This window comes from Centroberyx gerrardi, unplaced genomic scaffold (assembly GCF_048128805.1).
Source record: "Centroberyx gerrardi isolate f3 unplaced genomic scaffold, fCenGer3.hap1.cur.20231027 Scaffold_172, whole genome shotgun sequence".
In the NCBI taxonomy this organism is placed as follows: domain Eukaryota; kingdom Metazoa; phylum Chordata; class Actinopteri; order Beryciformes; family Berycidae; genus Centroberyx; species Centroberyx gerrardi.
In genome coordinates, this window is record NW_027605331.1 from 1 (window position 1) to 23,164 (window position 23,164).

The 23,164-nt window shown below is 41.1% G+C and overlaps 3 protein-coding genes across 5 annotated transcripts; 2 read left to right on the forward strand and 1 right to left on the reverse strand.

Annotated features, from left to right (window-relative positions):
* Positions 1-29: 29 nt before the first annotated feature.
* LOC139922451 (PRELI domain-containing protein 1, mitochondrial-like) lies at positions 30-11,724 on the reverse strand. Its single transcript, XM_071912977.2, has 6 exons — positions 11,638-11,724; positions 10,625-10,816; positions 9,001-9,226; positions 7,629-7,742; positions 6,856-6,934; positions 30-1,358 (listed from the first exon to the last, which is right to left on the reverse strand). Exons 2-6 carry the CDS (start codon positions 10,714-10,716, stop codon positions 1,216-1,218), a joined length of 654 nt encoding a protein of 217 aa, XP_071769078.1. The 5' UTR covers positions 10,717-10,816; positions 11,638-11,724; the 3' UTR covers positions 30-1,215.
* A 2,837-nt stretch (positions 11,725-14,561) lies between these two features.
* Positions 14,562-17,064, forward strand: LOC144538429 (NADH dehydrogenase [ubiquinone] 1 beta subcomplex subunit 6-like). Its single transcript, XM_078282465.1, has 4 exons — positions 14,562-14,795; positions 15,632-15,724; positions 16,356-16,400; positions 16,914-17,064. Exons 1-4 carry the CDS (start codon positions 14,616-14,618, stop codon positions 16,977-16,979), a joined length of 384 nt encoding a protein of 127 aa, XP_078138591.1. The 5' UTR covers positions 14,562-14,615; the 3' UTR covers positions 16,980-17,064.
* Positions 17,065-18,113: 1,049 nt separating this feature from the next.
* Positions 18,114-22,894, forward strand: LOC139922449 (uncharacterized). 3 transcript variants are annotated; one of them, XM_071912974.2, is made up of 3 exons: positions 18,114-18,246; positions 19,712-22,319; positions 22,425-22,894. In XM_071912974.2, exons 2-3 carry the CDS (start codon positions 19,715-19,717, stop codon positions 22,448-22,450), a joined length of 2,631 nt encoding a protein of 876 aa, XP_071769075.1. In that variant the 5' UTR covers positions 18,114-18,246; positions 19,712-19,714; the 3' UTR covers positions 22,451-22,894. The 3 variants fall into 3 exon arrangements, with proteins under 3 accessions (XP_071769075.1, XP_078138589.1, XP_078138590.1); XM_078282463.1 differs by having other exon boundaries at positions 19,712-22,894; XM_078282464.1 differs by lacking the exon at positions 18,114-18,246 and adding an exon at positions 18,524-18,624 and having other exon boundaries at positions 19,712-22,894.
* Positions 22,895-23,164: the final 270 nt, after the last annotated feature.

Here is a 23,164-nt window from a genome sequence, read left to right on the forward strand (position 1 = left end):
TTTACAAATAAATATCTACATACATTTTTTTGTAATGGTAAGCTTCATATCAATTTCATGGCATCTTGAAATGATCCATCCTCACTCACACCAAAATGACACATATGCCATGCAGTTAAAGGGCAAATAACATTACATTATGAATTCAAGCACGGAGATTTGACTATTGTTCATTCTGATTTGCCTGATTTGTATAAATCACTTCTTTGGCATCTCTTGATCATCATCGCTTTAGGAGCGGCCTTGCTGGCAGTGACTAAGAAGTAGCATTTCACAGTACAATTTACATTTACCCATCGCATTATTATACATTTAGATGTGTGCTAACATTGGTAACCTAGATACCGTATGGTGATATGTTTGAAATTGGCAAGTTTATTGCAGGTATGAAGCCAAGAAATGTAAAATAAATAAATAACAAGTTCATAAATCCATCATCATGAGGGGAGGTATCATTTTACAATAACAGTATTTGAAGTAGTTGGATAAATATCTCTTGCATGCAGATTTGCCCATCAAATTATAATCTTCTCTTACTTGTAGAAGTGACATTAAAACTACTGATAAAAGTCACAGTCATGTGACTGGTTGGTCTTGCAGTCTGTGGAGTTTGGGATGGCAGCTTTAGGCTACACCAGTGTTCATCAGGTTGGACAGATGGATGATTGCCACAACAGCCCATTCACATTATTGATTAATTTGACAAGCTTGTGGAATTCCACAAAGACAAGATGGATTTTTTCCATTGAGCAGGAAATAACCATGTCTATTGATTATGAATCTATAATCACTTGGCTTTAAATTTTACGTGACCAAGACACCACGGACAAAGCATTTGCATTTGATAGTCATTTCTATACCATAAAAAAAAGTGTTGCTGGTAAATGTTCGAAAGCTTATATGAAGGCAATAGGTTGCACACAATGGCTCAGTACCTGAGGTTTGACGGAAGGTTTGAGAGAGAAAAAGAGAAAGAGGGAGAGAGAGCTGAGAGAGAGAGAGAGAAGTAAAATTGAGCCCAACCGTAGAGGAGCCTAGCCGACCCGACAGCGATTGGTTGGTGGGATAAATAAATACTGATGAGTCAAGAAGAGAAAAACAGTGACAGGCATGATCCCAGCTTAGCTTAAGTCCAGTCAAGATCGTCAAGAGGCACTGTGTTGATTGTGCGTCATCTCTGTCTGTGTTCCGTATAGTCCCGTGCGACCGGCCCTGTCAGACATACTGCTGGGGTTTCTGTGGGATGGCAGCGGCTGAAGCCAGGGTTTTGGCCTTCTCTGTGGCGGCAAACGCTGCCTCCTTGGCCTTCTCCGATGCGTCCTTCACTGTGTCCCTGAGCAGCCGCTGGGGTGCCTCTCCTGTGAGCCCAGTGTGTCCAGACAGGGGGACAGACAGAACAGAATGAGTACCACATCGTCTTGTATTGAAGAATAATACAACACATGATTTCTTGGTGTAAAAATTAGTCATTAACACATAATGGTGTGCGTGTTGGAAAGGTGACAAATCTTAGGTGACCCGAGGACCTTGTCAAAACGTCATGCTGATGAAAAAAAAAGAAAAGAAAAGCAAAAGAAAAGTGTTTCAAGGTCAGTATGTGAGCACGCACAACCACATCTGTATGCCGTTATAACCTGCGTGTGTGTGTGTGTGTGTGCGTGTGTGTGTGTGTGTGTGTGTGTGTGTGTGGGTGAGGGGGTATTCCACCATAATGGAGATGTGAGAGAGACAGGGCCAACCAGAGATTACCCAATTCTTCTGCTTTCCGACAGAGCAGTGGATATTCGCAGAGGGCAGCTGAGAAAGCTGGTTGTAGACAGGCAACAGTTGTGGGAAGTGGAACTTGGGCATTCATGGGAGCCAAGTTGCCATAGCAACGTAAGCAAAACTGTACAGTGTACACAGTTGACTGCTAAACCTATTTCTTTACCGCAATAAAAAATCCGAACACAAATTCAAGATTTTACAGTCGTAGATTAGGTAGCGTACAAAGATGTCCTTGTATGCAGGGAGAGACACGTCAGCTCTGGTAATGCACTGATTGTCATCATCAATCTTTCAGTCTCCATGTTGAACGTTTTAGTGAAAAGTGACGTCAGCCCCTACTAAAATTTGACAGGCTGTGAGATGAGGCGCCTGCAGATTCTGCTTGGAAATGTTGAACCGAATGTTGAACTTTTTCGCCTTCCCCACAGCTTAGTGGATTTCTCATGTGCATGCTTCACTGGCTGCGCTGCCTGGTCCGGTGGATTTGCCCCACAAACATCCACCTTGCTCTTGTTGACAGTGAGTGGCAATTAGCGAATCCACTGCTCGTCTGAAAGCAACTTTTAAAAAGAAAAAATCCACCCTTGTATACTCTCACACTGTTCGATATCTATATCTATTCCTTTTTTGGTGTTCTCACTCCCTCAACCTGCCTTGTCTACTTCTACTTTAGTTAGTGATTTCCTACATTTCCCAGAATTACTTTCAACAACCCCTAGAGAAGGAGGATCTCTGTGCTCTATAAAGCACGTGTAGGTGGAGAGAGCAATAGGGATAGTATACCAAGTTTCTCAAGTTGAGAATAAGTGAGGGTGTGGACAGAACAATGTCATGGTGTGCCATGCCCAGTTGTTCAAATTACAAAAAAATGCCGTCAAAGAGCTGTGGCTGCATTGCAATATGGTCTATTGAAGCTATTGTCAGTGGAGAAATTGTGGTATCTCTTCCACTTCTACAACGGATTTCTCCCTGTATGATTGCTGAATGTCAGTGCAAAATGTTGAGTCTAGAAAGAAGCCCTTGCTCTTTGAACTGCCACAAAAACCTGCCGTTTACGGCTGATGTTTTAGATCGCTTACATTTTTTCTGCTATTAAACTTCATTGCAGCTGCGCTGGACACATCTACATGTGACATCACAGTGTCTACATTTGAATAAGAAAAAAAAATACCACCAAACAACAAAACTAGTCAGTCAAATGAGAAATGCAAGGTACATTGCCAATAGCTGTGTGGTAACAGTGTTAAAGTGTTTTAGGGTGGATTTTTCCTTTAAAAAGAATACCTGACACGAAAAGAGAAAAAGACAGAGAAGAAAATGATCTAAGACACTGCAGTCTTTCAGGGGCAGCAGGTCATGTCTGTCTGTCCATCTATTGTGATATCTCAGACACCACCGGTCTGATTTTGATAAAACTGTTTTCCAGCATTTACAGAAATTACACAGACTGGTCCAATAGGGGCGCTATAATCAATGGTCAAAAAACAGCAGCAAGATGCACCATTCCAACAAGTTTAGTCAAAATTCGATTAGTGGTGTCTGAGATATAACACGTGACATCCGCAAAGACCATACTCTATGCTATACAAGCATTGCATAACATAATTTTAAATTACTACAATGACTGCATCATGTGTGGAGGACGACATGTTTACTGTTGCCTTGTTTTGGAGGGTTCTCAAACCTTGTGCTGTGCTGGCAAACAGGCAAAAAAGGCAGTGGTGCAACAAATTCTACTTTTCATCATTCTTTCATACTCTCTTCCTCATCTAGCTTCAGGTCTAAATTACTTATCAAGCTAGCCGTTTTCTTCTTGATTGGCATTCCATTTGCGTCAGGTTCCTCTCTGCTCTATTCTCTCTTCTTCTCAATTTCACTCTCTGCATCTCTCTCATACAAAACATACACAGATCAAGTCATATGCTCACATACAAATAGACCTTTCCTATTCACTTCCCCATGACAAGAAACATTGATTATGAGGAAGCACTGATTAATAGATGAACCGGGTGCTGAGATGAACGATATTGAGATGCAGACACAGACACAGTGGTCAGGGAGGAGGCCAGTCAGTGATAATTACTACACACTACAGTAGATACTGACTGGCCCTAACCACAATGCAAAGGTTGGTTTTATTATGAATGGAGCACCATCAGTTCGAATTAAGACATCGTGGGTGAGTATGGTGATATTGGTCAGTTGCTAAAACTCGGAGCAGACAACTATTGTTACCAGGAGATTGAATCCTCCTTGTTAGACCAAACACCTTACAGTCAGCTGCAACTGAAGTCTAGCTAGCTGGGACACTCATGACAATCTAGCTTCTCTGAATACTTCAGCAAGCTTATTTCATAGTTTTGCATCAGCCTTTAATCAGTGCCTTTCTAAAAGTTGATGACAAACTTTATTAAGAAGCAGCTGTGCCAATGAACTGACAAGTTGTGCACAGCAGGAGATCTGAGGAAGGGCGGTGAGCTAAAAGTTGGAATCAACGGACCTATGAGGTCATGAGTATTGTGGCCGGCTCCACAGTCGAACTATCAAGAGGGTAACGGAGAAAATGAAAAGCACAAGCTACAGTTCAACATCTAGATCAGCTGACAATTGGGGCACACAGATCAGCAGACCCAGGTGCATACCATGCACTCACAACACTGTTGGCTTAAGTCCATCCCACACATTATGCTGCTCTCTCCCACTTTCCCAGTCACTCTTCACAACACTGTCCAACAAAAGTAGAGATGTTTTAAAGGAACACTCAAAAAAAAATAAAACAGCCCAACAACCAAATGAATAATTATCTGCTGCATATTTTCTGCTGACCACTGTGTTCATCATCACTTATCATTGACTACAGTGCCATGCAATGGCAAAATGCAGTAACTGACACCTCTGTCAAAAGTGAGAATGATTTGCTTCTATAGCATATTACTTGTCTTATGTAATGAAATATTTAGACTGTATCATCTTTAAACACTAATATCAAAGTGTCAAAACTGCAATAATTGACTAAACAAGAGAATAAAGGCAAAACACAATAGATGTGCAGTTACTGCAATGTGCCTTTTCATTCTAATGTCTGCCCTGATTTTCCATGACATTGCTCTGTTCAGGTGCCACACTGATAACTGTACTATCTAATAGTGAAAGTATTAATATTACTGTATACTTAATGATCAAAGTAATGTCAAATGGGCAACATTTCCATTGGAAATTGTTTGAGAAACAATTTAGCTACATTGTGGCTACTGAGATGAAAATGTAGGGATTGTGATATAAAAAACAAACACCTTGAATGTATGGCTTTATTGCCAATAACAACTGGTAACAAACTCCAATTTTTAAAATGAGAACAGCAATTTTCCTTATTATCTGGGCTAGCAATGAAGCTAGATAGCCTGTTTGTTAGGTAGCTATTAGTCATGTATGACATTTCAGTCATGTATGGCATGAAAACATTCACTGTAATGTCTGGAAAAAGAAAATGCTCTCTGTAAACTGCAATAACTACTTTTAATTTCTTCTAAAGGTCAAAAGGTGAAACAATTATACGATTCCAAAACAAAAATTCTACCATTAACTGCAACTAAACTATACACTACCCACTTCTAAACCAACACAGGATACTTAAGTCACTTTTCTCTGTTTCACTACTCACATAGTTACTCCTCTCTGATTTTTCAAGGCAAATACAGCATGTATCTGCACACAGAATAAACAAAGAGGACAGTTCTAGAGAGTCACTACCTTTGCTACACAGGCTAGTATGTGAGGCTTGCATGCCATCATGTGACAACCCTGGGCAAGGCCCGGGATGGCAGATGGATGCCCCACTGCTAACATACTTACCACCACGCTTAGCCTGATGCCAAGTCCTGCAATTACATCAACAGAGGGGGAATGGAACAGAATCACAACAATGGGAGAACGTCCTTTTAGACAACAGCATGCTGCATCAGCATGACACACAGCTTGTGCCACCACACAGACCTCGCTGGTCCGTGCCACTGTCAAACAAGGATAGAGCACAAAAGTGTGGTGGTACCTTTTCCCTATAATGGTTCTCCCAGATCCAAACTCCACCTCTCCATGGGCAAAATATTGGGGGTTTTATGTGAATTATGAATTATTATTGAATTATGAATTTGTTATGTAGTTGAATCAAAAGCTGGTACTAATAATCCCATGTGATTTCTCTGGGCTTGATAGTGGAAAGGCACAGGACGTGTGCACAACATGGGTACAATTATAATGAATTAGTTGGAAGATTAATGGTGTTTCTGTATTCGGTAATTAGGCTACTGATGTTTTTGTGCCATTGCAGGGAATAGACCTTTTTTATGCATTTCATGTGACTTGCTCTATCATTTTTTCGGTTATGAAACTGGTTAGGCAACATTTATTGGTCCAAGCCTCAATTTAGACATCCAAGCTGCGTGTCACTGTGGTTGTCATGGCTCCCTATTCCTCTGCAGTCACATGGTACTTCTAAGCCACAACAAGGACCTTTATGCTGCTTCAGATGCTAGATAGTGTGGCTCTGTTTGAACTAAGTGGAACATGTGGGTGTCAATTTCTAGGCACGGCTATCTCTGCCAGACCAAACTGATACACTCAAGCATGCTTGAATCATTACTGCTGCAGACTACACTGTGAAAGTCTTCAAGTGATGCGACAGACAGCGGTGCAATCATAAGCTGATTAGACACGGATGAGAGGGGAAACATTTTTGCCATACATGGCTCATGGAAGGGTAAACGTCATGTGCTGATTGGCTGGGGGATGCCATTTCACAGTTCTTACTTTGATTTCACTCAACTCATCACAATCCATCATGAGGAGGGATCAAGAGGATCTCTGGCCAAGTAGTGAAAGTTTGGCAAACGCTTGATTCTAAATTTAAAACACTAAAAAAATAAATGGTGGAAAAAGTGACGCATAAAAATGTCCTGGGGAAAAAAGAAAGCCTACTTCCTGTAGTTTTGTCCTTTCCAGACCCAGCAACAGTTAAAAATAAACTGTTTTGTTTCCCTTTTCTCTTGCCCTTGCACTTTTCTCCCTTTATGGCTGGTGCAGTGTACATACCGTGTAAGTTTGACAGAGCGTACTCCAGCCCTTTCATGGCCTTCACCTGGTTACTCTTGAAGCGGGCCAATCCAAACTCCTGGGAAAAGACAGAGCAGGAAATGGCTTTACATGGGGAGACATCTGAATAACAGCACTTTGCTTACAGTCTTCCCTCTCTCCCTCTCTCTAGGGCATTCAAGCAAGCCTGGCATGTTCCACAACTAATAATAATACTAGACTGACATATTTTTGGCCCCCATTTCCTTTCTTCCCTCAAATCTCCCATTTCTTTACTTTGGCATTTGCTTGCAGGCTCCCACGTCTTTGCTGCCCATGCTATTGCTTGACCTACAAATCATACTAGAGGCTTGAAAATACTTTCAGTATGTCAGCCTCTATAATAAAAACTAATGTGTCTAGATAAATTAGGGAGGAAGAAAATATATACTTTTAAACTCTGGCAGAGATTTAAGTAGGTGTTTTTAAATCATTCTGGATTACACACACATTTGCTAGCAGATGTTTTGTTCACCCACAACTGGATTGTCTAAACTTATTTTATAGGCAAAGTGTGCTTTGCAAGCTGCCAACTACTTAAAACCTGCACTGATTAAATCATATCTGACTTAAGCAAAGAACATAAAGGCTGACCGGCTGAATTCAGATACACTTTTGAAACAAGATAGGAAGAGGGAATTGATCATAATCTCACAGTATATTACACTCAGATTAGTTTTACATGCCGATCTAAGCACGGACCATCTCATAGTGTACACAGAGGTCGAAAGTACCTGAATAGGTCTGGAGAAGCCATATACACCTGAGGATATCCATGCCTCTCGCCTCAGCTGGGTGGAGGCCGGCTGCTCCCCCGACTCTTGGAAAACACAACGCTCCTCGACAGACTGATATGGGAGGGAGACAGTGACAGGGGTGTTAATGGTTAAGTACTATGTTGTAGAATTGTTTTGTCATGATCACACACAAGTTCAGGATCTCAAGTAAAAGAATCGAATGGGCGGTTCCCCTCCAGCTCCAACATAGCTAACAGCTGACTTATAGTGAATATCCATCCTGAAACCAAATAAACTTTGTGTTCCTACATGATCTCGTACAATGTAAATCAGTCTAGATTTGTGAACATGAAGAGGTTTCTCCCAAAGCTCAGAACAACAGACCCACAACTCTCTTGGTGATGCCGTCATGACAAATCAAGGAACTGCTGCACTGAACAAAAAAAGAAAAAAGAAAAGTGAGAAATGGAATTTGTGGGTGATTTTGAAGGGATGGACTCATTTTTGGGTTCATAACTGTGAGCATGAAATTAGTGGCCAGGGCTGTAATTGTCAAAGTTATATACTCAAGCACTTTGAGAGAGAATTGGCTTTTTGTGGTTTGCAATTTGCATTTGTGGTGATAATTTGAAATTCCCTTCTTTTGTCAAATGTTCACATTGCATTTAAATCATAGTTTCTTGTTATTATTATAGCATTGACGTTGGCAACTATATCTCACTGTTACCACATAGTCATTCCCTAGATAAGTTGCATTAAGAAAAATAGATCGGGACCTTTGCATTCCTAAACCTGTACGTACTTAGCACAAATTGCAATGCAAACTATTATCCGCCAATTCAAGAGGCCTTTCAGAATTCATCTTTTTATCACTTAAGAAAATAGGGCCTTAGAAATCTAGGCTGCACCATAATATACTCTGTATATGGTGCATTCACGTCTGCCTCTTTGTGACAGACCCATTAACTGGGACACCAGTGATATGATTACAAAAAACCTGCAGTCCAGTCACTCTTCACCCTTGAAATCAATGTTCAATATACAGTGTTCACTGTTGAATATACAAAGCTAAACATGCGGTTTGTGAATCAAGGACATTTCTTTAGACTAAGGATTCTTTTTGGACTCTACTTTGATGCCGTCACCAGTCAAGTGAGAATAGATGGACACTTAAGCTCTACAGCCATTCTGACTGGAAAATGAAAAACACTTTCAAAACACAGTTGATGGGAAATTGGCCGCAAAAAAGGTTAATCAGCAAGTCAGGGAAATGTCACACTGAAAGCAGTAAACCACACAAATGAAAAACAATTCAGACCATATCAGTGTACATGAGTGTTTGCTTCAGCACAATCAGAGGACAGCTCACCATGAGTGTTGTGTGGTTGAGGTTCCAGGTGTAGGTGGTCAGGCTCCTGGTGACGGGGTCCACGATGGAGTCCTCGACGATGTAGACCGACCGAGACATGCCGGAGGGGAAGATCTTTTCTGCCCAGCGAGGCAGCCGATTGGTCTTGGTGAGGAGGCGTCTGGAGAGGAGCCGGTGGTCCGCAGTCACCTCCCGGTACACGACGTCCTCTGTGAGAACATGGGTGCTGATGGACAACACAAACACTCAGTCATGTCAGCGTGTCTAATGTTTGGGTTTCAGTTCTGTTTGTGAATAATAATGGTTCCATTTAAAACAGCGGCCCACTTTCGAACCATCAACAGAAAATGTATATGAGTGCTTTGTGGGTCTAGACATACATTTCTTGTGAACGAGCATAACGCAACTGTGAAATTTGTTAAATATTGTAGAACACTGTTCTGGCCTAGTTTTGCACTGATTTGAATAACCTTGTTAAGTAAGCAGCTTCCCGCTGGTGTGCTGAATAATTAGTTTTCACACTTAACATGTCTAGCACATGCTCTAAATGATTCAAACTGGTTACATTTTTCTTAAAGAGTTGCTCATGTGCCATTATAGGCCATCATACAAGTATTTGTTCTTACTAGTGTATCCTAATGTATCCAGTTTCTGATGTTGTTGCGGTTAACTCAAAAACAGAAAAAAAAACAAAGAGCTTGACAACACAACTTCCAATATTCTAAATGTAGTATTACTTCTCTAGAATGCATTTTCTCAGTTCTCTATGTCAATAACGGTTGTGACTTTGTCTTTGTCATAGGTTCTCAAATAGACTCAGTATCCACTTTATTAGGAACACTGGGGTAGTACCGGGTAGGACCTCCCTTTGGCAGAGATTCAACACAGTGCTGGAAATGTTCCACTGAAATCTCCATCTATACTAACTCAATAGCGTTAACAAGATTTCTGCAGATTTTTCAGCAGCACATCAAGCTATAAAGACCCAATTCTACCTCATCCCAAAAGGTGCTCCATTGAGTTGAGATCTGGGAACCGCACAGGCCAGTGGACTAAACTTAAGTCAAGTTCCAGGAACCTTGAACTGTGAATCTTGAGACTGTGCATGTTTTATGACATGGCACATTATCCTGCTTGAAAAATAGTAGACTGTAGCGCCTAGATATGCACCTAGTCAGCAACAATGTTCATGTGCACTGTGGCATTTCAACAATACTCAGTTGGTACTAAGGGGCCTAAAAGTGTGCCAAGACAACCTTCCTCACACCATTACACCACCAGAGTAAAGTAGGCCTAGCAGTGGCGGATGGACAATTACTGTCCAAACAGCCGTGGTGACCTGAAAATGGGCAATGGGCATTGCCAAGATAGTTTATTGGGAAACTGATGGGAAAATGTTAGGGAAGTCAGGGAAATACCACATTAAATGCAGTTACCAAAACAAATGGGAAAACAGTTCAGAACATAGTCTTTTGTTTTTACCTTGATTTTGCTGTTTAGTATTTGCGAATAAAAATAAAAAGGTGTGATTTAACAGGTTTTCATTTCAGGCCTCAAGCAAATAAAAACTAGAGAAATTGAATGAGTGTGTGTAGACTAAATGAGCATGAAAATATGACAATACCTGAATGGGTTGGGGTACCTCTGCCAGAAAGCAGAGACAACATGGTCCCACGTACTCCTGATGTCTATGTTATTAGAGAAATATTTGACCATTCTTCTCTCATGGATGTGCAGGATGCTCTGAATCCTGGGCCGTGACTACACAAGACAGTGAAAATTCGGGTGCTGACTCCATCCAAAGCTTGGCACAGCCCTGCAAAGGTGAGAGAGAGGTTTATCAAACTCATCTACCATCACTAAGAAGAACACTGTGCATGCACAAATAGTATTTGAGGTTATGAAGAAGGAAGCATATTTGGAATCATAGTCATTGCTCTCAGGGTGTAATATGGGTTTGCCTAACAAAAGGAAATGATTATTTGAGCTATGTGCAGAACTGTTCATGTCGACGTTATTCTTCATAACAAACCATAGAATGTATATAATATAATAATATAATATATAATGCAGCCATGAAAATGTCCTATCTGTCTTGTCCTCTCTTCCAAGAACTAGATAATCAGATATGAAATTAACTGAACGCAATAACATGAATGGTAATTATTACTGCTGATAACGTAATCTATGACACATGTCACCTTGACTTATGGCTCCACACAGACCGAAGTTAGTACTCTCGTGCTGGCTAACGTGACTGCTAACGTAGTTAGCTAGATAGCTAGCTCCTAGCGCTAACTGTCTAACTGTACTCTCAGCGACTCTTCAACTGTTCATTTCCCTCAGCATTTATTCATTTAATTTAACAGTATGACAGCTAGCGGTAAGGTTGAGTAGCTAACTTAGCTATTGGTATAACTTAGCTTAACGTTACTCATCACTGTGTAGAGAAAGTTTTGACAGATAACGTTACCTAACGTTAAGGTTAGCTTGACGTTAATTCCTCGATAGCTAATTTACTGGTCTTCTGATACCAGTTTACGCTAAAGTGGACGGCTGGCACAACTTCAATCTTTAAAAGCTGAAGTGTTCAAATGCTGCTGGTATAATGTTATAAAGGAAATGCAAATATCTTACCTTAAGTGCGACTGAAACATTTAAATAACCGCTGAGCGACTGTTGCGCATCCACAGTTGCCTAGGTTAGCTAATTATGCCCGTTATGTTACATGTGACAGCCGGCCGGCGTCAGAGCAGCAGCGTCTCAACCAGGCAGAGTAAAGAATAATACTTCCGGACAAACATTTTCAAAATAAAAGCCTTTTGACGAACGTGTGCTGCAACGTTTTTCAGCAATAGTAGGCTACCAAGTGCCAAAGTGAAAATAAAGAATGTATGGACTAAATTTAAGCAGGAATCTGTACTAAATAGAAAAACAGTTGTTTTTAAATGCCATATTTATAGGGCTGCCAAATTTACTCAAAGACAAAATTACAAAGCATATAACTTGGAAGAATGCCTACTGAATTGAAAAAGTTAACTTAAAGCCCATAGCAGTGGCAAAATTATTCCCTAAGACAATAGACCTATAGCATGGGAGCAGTGTCAAGTCAGAATAGTAATGTACAGCTGAATAATACAGATGAATCATGCACTGGAAAACTGCACTCTTATTCCATTGGCTTTCATTTATGAAACAAGCTCAAGAAAAAACGTTTGGAATATGCCGTTTCAATTTGTAAACAAAAGTTATTTTCTTAAATATTAGTTATAAAAATGTAAACTCGTTTAAAATAACAGATCAAATCCAGGTTCCATTCTCTGGGGTCCCTCTGGTTTATTTTGCCATCTAGTGGATCAAGCTTGGCATAAACTGTAAAGCTCTGATCTGTGCTAGTCAACACAAGCACCAAAAAAACACATTCAATTGTGCTTAAAAATCAATTTATGCAACTTGTTATTATGTTATTATCAGTGGTACATTGTGATTAAAGAGTGTATCTAAGAGTGTAAACCAAGAACACCACACAAGTTGAGATGTTAATATTTTACTCTTGGTAGACAGCTGCTATAAGCAACACTGCTTCTGTCTAAACTGAACTGACAGTTTCCAGATCCAGTAAATTACTGAACAGAATGAATTAAACTGTATGACATAATTAGTCTGCGGTCTCTGTGTATGAAAAATGAGGTCTCTTGGAGTGATGTGGCAGTAATATGGGCCATGATACAGGGAAAACTGTCCTGTTAATGACCCTGAATCTGAACTGTGTGAGCCCCATTGTCCAAACTATAGCCTTGTCTCCCATAAACAGAGTAGTTGGGACAGAATGAAGGCAGCTACTCCTGGCAGACAGTGGTCCAGTGCCGATGAGGGGAATCCCACCAGCAGTCTCATCGTTTATGCCCAATACAGTGAGCATAAAGCCAAATAACAGGCCAGATGGCAATAACTATCCTTGTGCGTGCGTTCAAATCATCCACTTTCATGGTTTAACATGCAGCTTTTCCTACTTTGCAAACTGAGAAACAGTGCTGTTCACAGTTAAGTATTTAATATGAATTGCATTTCCCCAGTTTCTGCAGTTTGATCATTTACAATACATCTTGGCTGGCAAAACATTTAATTGATGTAACAGCTAAAAGGCGGGGGGAAAAAGAAAGAAAAGAAAACAAGATCCTGTGTTGTTTCTAGTTAGATGAAATGACTGTAATTAAGTGGCTGCCTCATGCCATAGAGAGGTTAACAGTCATCATTTAAGCATTAAATGAGACAGTTTCTTCTTTTATTGTGGCTGACCACACTGGCATCACCATATCCTGTTACAAAGGACTGCTCTCTCTCTCTGGAAGCCATCCACTTGAAAGGATACACTGAGCACATCCAAGCCCTCTATGGAAAATGGGTTTGGGTATCCAATTAACACAGTTTGGATAACCAGTCATGGCATGTGCATGAGAGTTTTCTTCACTACTAAACACTTATTATGGCCATTATGGGCATACAGTGAACATTTCAGAAGTCAAAGAGCGTCACTTTGTAAACCATGCCAAATGTCGCTTCACGCTACATTTAAATGTCTTCTATTTGATAGAAAAATGAATTACTGATCCATCACAGTGAATTTGGTAGCTGGTATGTTGGAGCCTTCACAGATCTAAAGTTAGGATGTGGGACCTCTGACCCTTCAGCATGAGATCTGACTTTCAAAGAATGGAATGAAAGTTATTCAGCAAACTTCCGTCTGCAGCCCAGCCAAGAGACACCATAAGCCCGCACAAATCCTCTGACAAATAAAAGGGAGTGTCTCTCTGGTCTCGCTCAGCTCACAGATGCTACCAATGAACCTAAATCAATCCTTTGAAGTATGGGTGGTGCCAGCTCTGTCTAAAAGGAAGAATCTGCAGCTATGTTATGGGAGCGTTGTCTCACAGAAACCCTTGAGTGACCCAAGGTGTGGAGGTTAGAGAAGGAAGCTTGTGAGTGGAGGGTCACTAGTTTGAATTTGTGGATAAAATCTGGCCAAGGAACATGGAAGTGTATTCCCTCTACTTTCCTCAACAACTAGGCTACTGTCAAGATGTTCTTGAGCAACTTAATAAAAATCTCCCATGTGTAATTTGTGTTAGTCTGCGAGTGTGGACAAGATCAACAAGCAATTGTAAAAAATAAAGACAGACAATTTTAACTTTCTATGTACCAAGCAGCTTGTCCTTAGGCTACTTAATTTTCCCAGTATAGACTATAAACTCCATAAATTGTCTTTTTCTATCTTAACTGATATGTAGGCCTAGTGTTATGTAGAAACTGAAATTGTAATGCTTGGATTTTGTGTGTGTGTGTGTGTGTGTGTGTGTGTGTGTGTGTGTGTGTGTGTGTGTGTGTGTGTGTGAGAGAGAGAGAGAGAGAGAGAGAGAGAGAGAGAGAGAGAGAGAGAGAGAAGAGATTTATTGGTCATGTAGTGTAGAGCCGCTCCAGTCCAGTAGATGTCGCCCTAAGATTCTCACTGTAGTCAATCTGTGTCACGTTTCCTGCTAATTCTTCTTCGTGGGTGAGGAAAGTGTCCTCCATGGTGTCATTGTAGTGTGTTGAGGTTGAATATCCAGAAAGAAATAATGTCTGGGTACACGCCAGACGAAAAGCTCCGTGTGGAGCAGATCACGAAGCTCCGGAGGCAGTGGCTGAAGGACCAGGAGCTCAGCCCGAGGGAGCCGGTGGTCCAGGCCAAAGCTCCCGGCCCCGTCGGGAGGTTCTGGGCTAGCTTTCTGGAGCCCAAGAGTCTGTGGAGGCTTTATGTGAGTAGACTGTATTGGCCAGCTAGGTGGCAAACTAACTTCGATGACAGGGCGCCTGCAGGTGCTTAGACTCCTGCGAAATATCACTTAAGTAGAAACAAAGCGACCGGTTTTGATGCTCGCTGACAGCTTCGTCGAAAATAGTGACTTTAGTTTCCCGAGCCGTTATGTTCGCTCGCTTGCAACGCTGTGTTGTGATACAGCTGCTGTTTTTATGCTTATTTTGTGGGTGAATGTGGTGTCAAAGGTGATTTAAATTGGAATTTAAGGGTCATAAGAAGTAAGATTCGTAAGAAGTCTTAAATGTAACTTGCAGAAACCCGTAAACACCCGGAACTACACGAATTGTAGTTCCGTGTATAATTGTGTGTGTGTAATTCACAACTGTTCATATCTTTCTGCTCCTATCGCCTGTGTTGATGTTGAGGTTCTGGACAGTGTGATCATAAATTTACACTTTTATGAGCCTAATGTATTCGGCAGTTGACTCTACATTTGATTCCACATTTTAACTGCCATAATGAGAATTATAACTTAACGTTAACACGTTGTGGTTTTACAAGGTATCCCGAACGGCATTTTATTCATGTATTACTTCAACTAACTGGAGATCTTCTTGACATCTTGAATCTCTCGAATATCGCATGTCGAATCATATCGTGAGATATGCATATTATCGTCCAAGACTTTGTCTGAGTTGTTTGGCTCCACTCCTCCTTTCAGCATGCATTCAGTCTATATATTACCTGTGTGCAGCAGCTGGGATAAATATTGTTAATCTTCATGCACTTCTCTTTATTAATATGTATCTGCCTATAATGTTTATCTCCTTACAGACCTACAAAGCATACACAGGTGGAGTGTTCACGTTAACGCGGCTGCTGATACCTGCCTGGGTCATTCACTACTACGTGAAGTACCATGTTGCTGTAAGTTAACAGAAATGTTTTACATTATGTGATGAATAATGATCATTATGAAATTGTAACTGTGTAATAGTTACTAGAATTGGACATCTGCAATATTGTACTATGAAATGGGTCAATGTAGTAAGCAAGTAGAGAGTAAGATAACTAGTAAGCAAAATAGACACCAGTATCACTTGCATCTGGGTATGTTACATAACTGGTAAATAAGCATCATTTTTACCACAAGATGTAGATTGTATGCTTTGATGAGCAGGGCGCAGTAGTTATGCACATGAGTTTGTTAGACCTCCAGTGTTCAGCATTTGAATGGCCTCTGATTGGCTGATTTTCTCTTATTATTGCTGTTTTAAGTTGTCCATGCACTGTGCATGTAGTCACTTGTACTTGTTTACTAAGTTATTGAATAATTATTTGAATTGAATAAAAGAACGGTGAAACAGATTTCAACATTCAACAGTGTTTAGGTATTCAGTGTGTTAGATTCTCTTTTGTATGTGACAAAGCGGGTATAGGATCCATTTCTCATTCATCCATTTCTCACTTTCAGTTCATGAACGGAAAGTTTAGCGATGTCACCATGAAAAGAAAGATAGGCCTAAGTACTAACAATATCGTTGTCTCCCCCCCACAGCAAAGGCCATATGGCATTGTGGAATTGAAACCCAAGCTGTTCCCGGTAAGGATACCTCATTTATTCATTTTTGCATTGTTCTTTTGATTTCCTTATATGCCATGTACAACTGCAAATACACAACTAACACATTGCTTTACTAGCCTACCCCTTAAACTGTACTTCCTGGCTAGTCTACTGACATTGCCTGCCAAACATGTATGGCAAATGAAGTCAGTAGGCCGTAGTACACAGACACGGCTGCTTATAGAGGAGGGCGGAGTAATCAGAGGAGACAAGTATCTGTTATGGATGTTGTTGTTTCACGAGTACTGCTGTCATTCGATCAACAAGATAAATCTTTTCTGAGAACTATGGCGGATAGAGCAGCCTGTTGCAGTCATGTTTTTGCACAAATGTTGATCAGTTAAATTTCCTGTAAGAAGTCTTGACTGTCTGATGGTGCCACCACAACCGGCTACTGTTTTACTGTATAACACCCCTGAGATGCTCTCACAATGATGTCGTGGTGGAGGAAAAGAGTCTAACTATTTCTTTACTCGTTGTTTTTGTGCTCAGGGTGACACTATTCTGGAGACAGGCGAAGTTGTTCCAGATCTCCCCGAGAGCCATGGTCACCACTGAAGACAAAGTTGAAAGATTTCTACAATTCCCTTAAATCCCTGTTGTAAAAACTATGTGTATATGTCATTAAAATATTACAAATAGGCGTATGTGAGCGGAGTCCTATTTTACATATAAATGAAAATTAAGACGCATTACAGCAGAGATGATGAAGTAATGAATGACAGATTGTGGTATCCCCGTGAAAAACATTTCCTTTAGATTTTCATTTCACTGCTAGACTCATCGTCAGTTTAAAGAGAAACTCAATCCAAAATCTACCTGAGATTTATACTTTTTGTAAACTGAACCACACATTCTGATGAAGAGTCCACTGTACAAATCCCATTGAGATGTGCTGAGCAAACATATTGTTTATGATAAATGCTCATTAATTCCAGGGGGAAAAAACCCTATTCAAAACCCTTTATTACCACTTTAATAGGTGCTTGCAAACACATCAATAAGAGCTGGCCTCTATGCTCTGTGCAGTGCTTAGGGGAGTTGAGCCAGTACATTAACTTACCAGGAAGGTCTGTGATTTTCTAACTGTAGTGGCCAAGTCGATGATGAATTATTTTGTTCAGCGATACTCTTTGTTCCAACAACACTGCTAACACAGCACTGATGATGGCAGGTGAAGTTTTTAAAGTCAATGTAGTTTCATTCACTCCAATCATGCAAAATCCTCACCCGAGCATCTAGAAAGGGAAGTTTGTCTTCTTTGTGTAGATTTCAGTCAGAAATCATGATATTTGTCCATATTGGCCACATCAACATCTTTTCATAGTAAAAGGGGGTGATTTTTCATGCCACTGTACTGTGAAACTCAAGTAACGTTGATATTTTACACACAGGTACACATACAAACCAGGGTGAGTGTTGTACATGGAAGTATTATATATAGTATATTATATAGTAGGCCTACTTAATGCATGTACGATAATTGTAATTTAATTATATAGCTTTAATGATGTTTGGGTTTGGGACGTACTGCTTCCTGATAAAGCGGAGGAAAAACATTTACAGGCTACAGATGCTGCTACACCTGCACCAAGCCAAGAATAGTCACCCGAGGACTCTTACTTTGAAAAATATTAACCGGAAGTGTTTGCGATTTTACACTGGTTAAATAATAACAATACATCTCGATTGGGTATGACACAAGTGCGGCGAATCTCAAAAACTGTCGCTCAAAGGACGACAATCATGTAGAAATTAATAAGATGATACCAGACAGAAAGGATTCATCAGTTGCCAACCGCAGAAGAGTTTGAGATTATCAGAGGTAATATTATACAACTTTTCTTCTAACCCCCCCTAACCTACTCCACTCCAGTTCACCTGGTGGTAAACTAGAGGCCGTGGCTTGACAGTCTTTGGATAATAATGTATCTACTTCAGATAAAATAGCTTATGTTTGTGGGCGCTCAAGTCTGTGAAAGTGGAGTGTCAACACACAATGTTTTTGTATTCGCTATTCACTGGTCAGTTCGTTGGGAGAACACAACGAACACAGACGACCAGCACTAGCTAGCTAACGTAGCTAAGCTAACCGAAAACACCAACGTGATCGAGGACGGAAAGGGACACATTTAATAGTTCAAAGCGGTAGTTAACTCTGATGATGTGCCATTTTCGACGCTGACAAATGTATCTAGGTTAGGTGAGTGAATTTCCAGGGTAAATGGCCAGTGTTAACGTTATATTCCCTGACCAACTAGCTAGCCCACTATTGGGTAATTTGGCTAACGTTAACATTCAGTATGAGGTTGACCAAGCCATCTACAAAACCTTGAACGTACCCCAATTTAGAAATGACTGAATTTCATTCACTGACTTAACTTTCCTTAACTATGAAATCTTGGGGGCCCATGGGGTTTATCAATCATTTTCTGGAAAACATACATAGCTTTAACATGAATGAACAAATTGCACAACACATACTGCAGAGTCAGTTATAACGTCACTACGTCAGTGGTATTTCATTAATAGTTTTGCGTCACATAACGTTACATCTTTAGGGGACGATGAATGATTAACCACCAAAATTGGCAAAATTGGGACCTGTACTACACTTATCTACTTACAGTATATGTTGAAAGTCTCACCTTAAATCTTACTACCGAAGCAATAGTAGACAAGTGTGGAATTATTTAATTCTGTATCTTGTTTCATTATATGCCCTGGTTCTGAAATTTCAAGTAGTAATTTTTAATTAGTAATTACATTTCAGTTATAAATACTAAGAATGAAGATGGTGACCAACATGAAATATCACATGGAATTTTGCCATCCAGTTTGTGTTCCATCCTTCCAGCTATTGTGTCAGGCTATTGTAAAAATGACAAGTGTGGGACAGTTTTCTAATGAGAGTAGCAGAGAGAGAATGCATCTGTCAACAGCACCAGGTTCTAATCTTCAGATGTATTATGATCTATGGTTGAATTTGGTGCATAACAATCATTTAAAATTGTCTCTTTTCAAATTAACAGTAAGTAGACACTATTATTATTATTACGGTATTATTATTATTATTATTATTATTTTCTTTTACAAGAATTTTAGGATTCATTTAAGATTAGGATATTTTCCAAACTACATGCATATATTACTCTGGTACTAAGTTAAACTACATCAGTAGAGCTTTACAGATTATTCCATAATTGACTGACCATTCTTATTTGATCAGTAAATGGATGAATTAAGCAGAGTTTTCAAAATTAATGTTTTATCCTTTTTTTCTATCTAAGATCATGTCAGCAACTAAGATTGCACTGCGGCAGAGTCAGAAGAGTGCCAGAAGGAAAACCTCTGAAGCAATGTCTGCAGAGGTGTCTCCAGACTCCAAGTGCCCCATCTGTTTGGATGTATTCAACAACATGTCTTACTTGGACCTCTGCCTGCACAAGTTCTGTTTCCGTTGCATCCACGAGTGGTCCAAGAACAAAGCGGAGTGTCCTCTATGCAAGCAGCCATTTAACTCAATCTATCACAGTATAAAATCAGAGCAAGACTTTAAGAAGTATGACCTGCGGCCGTTAGAAAATGGCTCCTTTGGGAGTTTTGGGGGAGCTCGGTTCCGGTACCGCACCACTCTTACTGGGGTGCGCAGGCAGACTCAGCGAAGGACGTCTCCACCTCCAGACAATGGCGTACTGTTTGAAGGCTCAGCGAACCCTCCCGAACAGCGGCAGGACTGTGCCCTCAGGCGCATGATGATGAGGTTGGCAGCCAGGAGGAGAGCTGCTAGTGAAGGCAGGGTGGTGCACAATGTCAGAGAGCAAGAAATGGTAAAGTTCAGGAGGGAACTGTACCGGCGAGGGGTGAGGGTTCGGAGTGTGCGGGACGGGGGCCGCTCCAGAGACACCACAGCTGAGTTCTACCAAAGGAATCCTGCCTGCCTACACAGACTGGTGCCCTGGCTAAAAAGAGAGCTCATGGTGCTATACGGGGCCCATGGCTCTTTGGTCAACATCGTACAGCACATCATCATGTCACGCATTACCCGCTACGACATGGAGGACGGAGCAATTCAGGAAGAGCTCAGGCCTTTCCTCCAGGGGCGCACAGAGCACTTCCTACATGAGTTCATCAACTTTGCAAAGTCCCCCTTCAACATGGAGGCCTATGACCAGCATGCTGTATATGACTGCCCTGCCCCTTCCTCCAATGAAGACAGCAGCTCCAACTCATCCGTAATTGCTATCTCAGAGGATGAGCAATCTGTGGAGCTGGACCCCCCAGGAGACTCCATGTCGACTCTGAGCCAGTCTGTGTGGGACGATGAGACGCCTGGGCCATCGTATTCTATAACAGCAGAGCAGAGCATGGCTCAACGGCTCTTGGTACCAGACTCAGACTCAGACAGCAGTGTGGAGGAGGAAATGCAGGAGTATGGGGCTTCTTCACAGCACAGGAGTCCTCACAACCAAACAGACCCACCTCAGGGTAAAGTTAAAAAGGATGAGTGTTTGTCTTCTGACAATGAGGACTGTGTCATTGTAGGCTTTGTCAAGCCAACATCAGAGAGGACTCCAGAGCTGGTTCAGCTCTCCTCCAACTCTGACGAGTCTGGTCATGAAGAGACTAAAGAAGTGCCTCACCTCCCTCAACACATCCGCTTCACCAGTCTCAGTCCTCCAGCTTCCCAGAGTAGGGGTCCTGGCGGTTCTGGACGGTCAGAGAGTACAGAAAGAGAGGATTATCAGTTGGGTTCAAAAGAAAGATGTAGTCCATCAATCCCTACCAAACACGAGCCATCCAGTAAACCAGAGAGAAAAAACAGAGACCACCGTGACAGGGATAGTAGAAGATTTCATAGTGACGATAGATCTAGGGAGAGGCAGAGGTCGAAAAACAGAGACAGAAGGAGGAGGAGGTCAAGAACTGGAGACCGCAGGCACTCTAGTAGGAGCCCAGTGATCTCTCTCAACAGTGGCAGCACTCTCTCCAGAGGTACGAAGCATTCTTGCTCCAGTAACAGAGACCGCTCCTACTCAAAATGGGGCAGTAACGATAAAAAGAGGGACAGTGGTTTCAGCCATAACGCACTGTCACACAGCTATCACTCGCAATCATATAGTCGTTACAGCCAAGAGAGAGATAACAGTGGGGTGCATTACACAGAGAGGCGGTCGTACTATTTCAGTTGTCGCAGGAACTCGGATCGGCGCTCCTTTTCTCGTTCCAGGAGCCGCAGTAGAGAATCTCACCGACGGAACAGGAGGCATTCCCGATCAAGGACTTACTCCAGCAGTTGCTCACCTTTGACAAGAAGGAGGTCTCACCATGACAAGCCTGGTGGGAAGAGAAAATACAAAACAAGACACTTGCAGGAACCTGCCAAAAACACACTTTCCAAATCATACCCTGAACCTGATTCCTCCACGTCACTAACGAAAGACAAGAAAAAGAGAAAAGAGAAACATCATAAAAAATCCAAGGAGAAGTTGAGGAAGAGGAGCAGAAGCCTCAGTGTGGAGATTGTCTATGAGGGAAGCTCTTCTGAACGAAGCAAGCGACACCATAAGAAAAAGAAGAAACACAAGAAGAAAAGCAAAAGACACAAGAGTAAGGAACGCACAGAGAAGCACTCACCGACTGTCATTACCATTGATAGTGACAGCGATTATGTAGCTAATGACAGTGCCATCCAGGCCAGCAGCACTAACGAGGACAACCCTATCAATAATACCACAGATGACCCAGCAGACTCCGCCCTTCTGAAGTCTCTGATACAACAGTTGGGAAAGCAGATTCCCACTGTGGGTGTGGGCAAAGATGAGTCAAAGCTGGGCTCACCGCCGGCTGCTAATGCCTCAGGCAATGTAGAACAAAATAATGTTCCAAATGTTGAAGGTGACCAGCCCTCGAAGGATACGGTGAACACACATATCCCTTTAAATGCAGACACAAGTATTTCCTACTGCGACAGTTCATAAGACACTGGCCCGTATATGACAGAAATGGATTTTCTTGACTCTTGTTAACTTTCATGTGACATGGTGCTGTTTTGCTAGCAAAGTGCCCCTCCGTTGAACAAGGCAGGATGACATAATGTGGAGAGTCACTCCTCTGTTTTTTAAGCATCAACAGTAGTTCTGGAGAAATGTATTCTCTCAAAAGGATTTATTTTATTTCTAAGTTGCTCTCTCAGGGATAACATTGAGTACAATGATTTTTGCTGTCATAAGCATCAGCTGTATTCTTGAGACCAAACAGTTTCTACCTGCTGCTCATGGAATCTGTTGATCAATAATTGTTCTTATTATCAGCTGATGGTGTTTGGAATTTGGAAATGGCCTTTTTGTAATGAGTTTTATTTAACTAATAAATTGTTAACAGCATCTGTGTGTAGTCTGCTGTTTAATTGCTTTTCTGTTGATGCCATACGAGACAGAACTAGGTAAGTCTTAGTATTATGTTCATATTAATGGTAGTTAATCTATATGTACATTTGCCAACCATTTTAATGTGACTTCAACTAGAGTGAGACTACATTTTGCTACATTATATACTGTATATATATATTGTAAAACATTAAAATTGTGTAATCTAACTCATTCTACACATTTTATGCAGGCAGTTTTGCTTAAGTTATTTATATAATCTTCCTTGGTGCACTGTCATTATAATGATATATGATGGTGTTTCTACTACTACATAAAGATACTGTGTGACAAACTGACATTTTGACACTAAAG